This window comes from Austrofundulus limnaeus, unplaced genomic scaffold, assembly GCF_001266775.1.
Source record: "Austrofundulus limnaeus strain Quisiro unplaced genomic scaffold, Austrofundulus_limnaeus-1.0 Scaffold46, whole genome shotgun sequence".
Taxonomy (NCBI): Eukaryota; Metazoa; Chordata; class Actinopteri; order Cyprinodontiformes; family Rivulidae; genus Austrofundulus; species Austrofundulus limnaeus.
In genome coordinates, this window is record NW_013952448.1 from 2,642,100 (window position 1) to 2,643,798 (window position 1,699).

At 48.3% G+C, this 1,699-nt stretch overlaps 1 protein-coding gene across 1 annotated transcript in view; it reads left to right on the plus strand.

The window, feature by feature from the left end:
* Positions 1-309: 309 nt before the first annotated feature.
* Positions 310-1,699, plus strand: part of LOC106517218 (alpha-protein kinase 1) — a gene marked incomplete at its 3' end in the record, with an annotated part of 3,900 nt that continues 2,510 nt past the window's right edge. The window contains 3 exon segments of the mRNA XM_014007940.1: positions 310-328; positions 434-673; positions 736-794. Coding sequence (XP_013863394.1) covers positions 310-328; positions 434-673; positions 736-794 — 318 coding nt within the window.

A 1,699-nucleotide genomic window follows, 5' to 3' on the forward strand; every position in this document is an offset into this window, starting at 1 on the left:
TATATATATAACACACAACCTGCTGAGAATCTTTCTTCTGGTGTGGAGAACTATGGTTGTTCTTATTCAAGTAAACTAGATTTTATGTTATATTTTTAATTGTAAATAAAACATTTCGTTATATTTTAACTCTGATTTGTGCAGAAACATTACAGCTCTTAGCTCAGTATGATAAAACTGTGCAGTGGAAGGGGGGGGGGCAGTAATGTTTTTTTCAGATAATCAAACTGAAGCATATTATTTGACACATGACTGTTTCAGATGAAATGTCCTCCTCACCAGTCAGACTGAGAGCTGAGCTGTGGAACCATGAAGCTGGTCTTACTGGGTCTGGCCCAGCACGGCTCCCTGCAGGGAGGGGGGATGACTGGGCTCACACCACTCCTCAGCTCCTGGACTCGGTCAGACACACTGACTCCCTCTGCCTGCTGAGGCTCGGTTCGGGGGAACCAGGAGTCCGTTTCAGTCAGTCCGGTACCGAGAGCTGAGGACGGGAAGGTGAGCCGCGCTATTTTTACCCTGTGGATATTTAAAGACCCGCTGTCCGCGGGGGGAGGGGGGCAGGAGGAGGAGGAGCAGCAGGAGGAGCAGGAGGAGCAGCAGGAGGAGCAGCAGGAGGAGCAGCAGGAGGAGCAGCAGGAGGAGCAGCAGGAGGCTCCACAGCCTCACAGAGGTGACTTCACTCACATGAACACATTTCTCAGGTGTTCATCATCTGACGCACGTGACGCACAGGTTCGGTTCGACGTCTTCACCTGTTCCTGCTTCCGGCGGGGCTCACTGCGGCAGTGCGGGTGAGTGGACGTGTCTGTTGTGTGTCACGGTAAATGTTGTGTAACAGGTAACAGGTAAGACGCGCGCTTCACGGCTTTATTATGAGCGACTGGAGCCGCTGGTTTTTAACGCTCCCAGTAGAAACAAGCTGGTCCATGATGGGACCAGTTCACACCCCGCTGGTTCTGCTCCTGGCTGCAGACCCTGGCTCAGGTGTAAATACATCACTGTGACATTTAGTCCCGGTCTGCTGTCCGCCATTACAACCGTTAACGGCCGCAGAGCAGCTCCTGAACACGTGAACATTATCCATCTAACTGCTGATTGGTTAACATCCACGTCCATCTAATCATTCACCTAGCTGTTGACTCCGCCCCCTTTGGGACCAAATTACAACTCATTTGAGAAAGAGGCTCTGAGCTGCATGACATTAGATACCTGTGAAGACTGGTTTACATTTCTCTTTTTGTGTGTTCATGTGTGTGTTCATGTGTGTGTTCATGTGTGTTCATGTGTGTGTTCATGTGTGTTCATGTGTACTTGTTTTATAAAAACATAAATTTACATGACTCACCTGCAATTGTGGTAATAAATTTACACATACATGAATATTTAATTGCCTAACAACATCCTAAGGTTAAGGACTCCTCATGATATTTATCAATAAAATGATTATTGATAATAAGTGATCAGAACTGTGTGCAGCAGATGATCTGAGTCCAGAGTTGTCAGTTTGAAACCTTCGGGAGCTCTTCTGTGTGACTCCAGGTGTGACACAGTGTGGATGGTTGATTGTCTCTTTGTGTCCCTGATGGAGACTGGACACCTGTCCAGGTGTCTCTGGTGAACTGGAGACCTGTCCAGGTGTCTCTGGTGAACTGGAGACCTGTCCAGGTGTCTCTGGTGAACTGGAGACCTGTCCAGG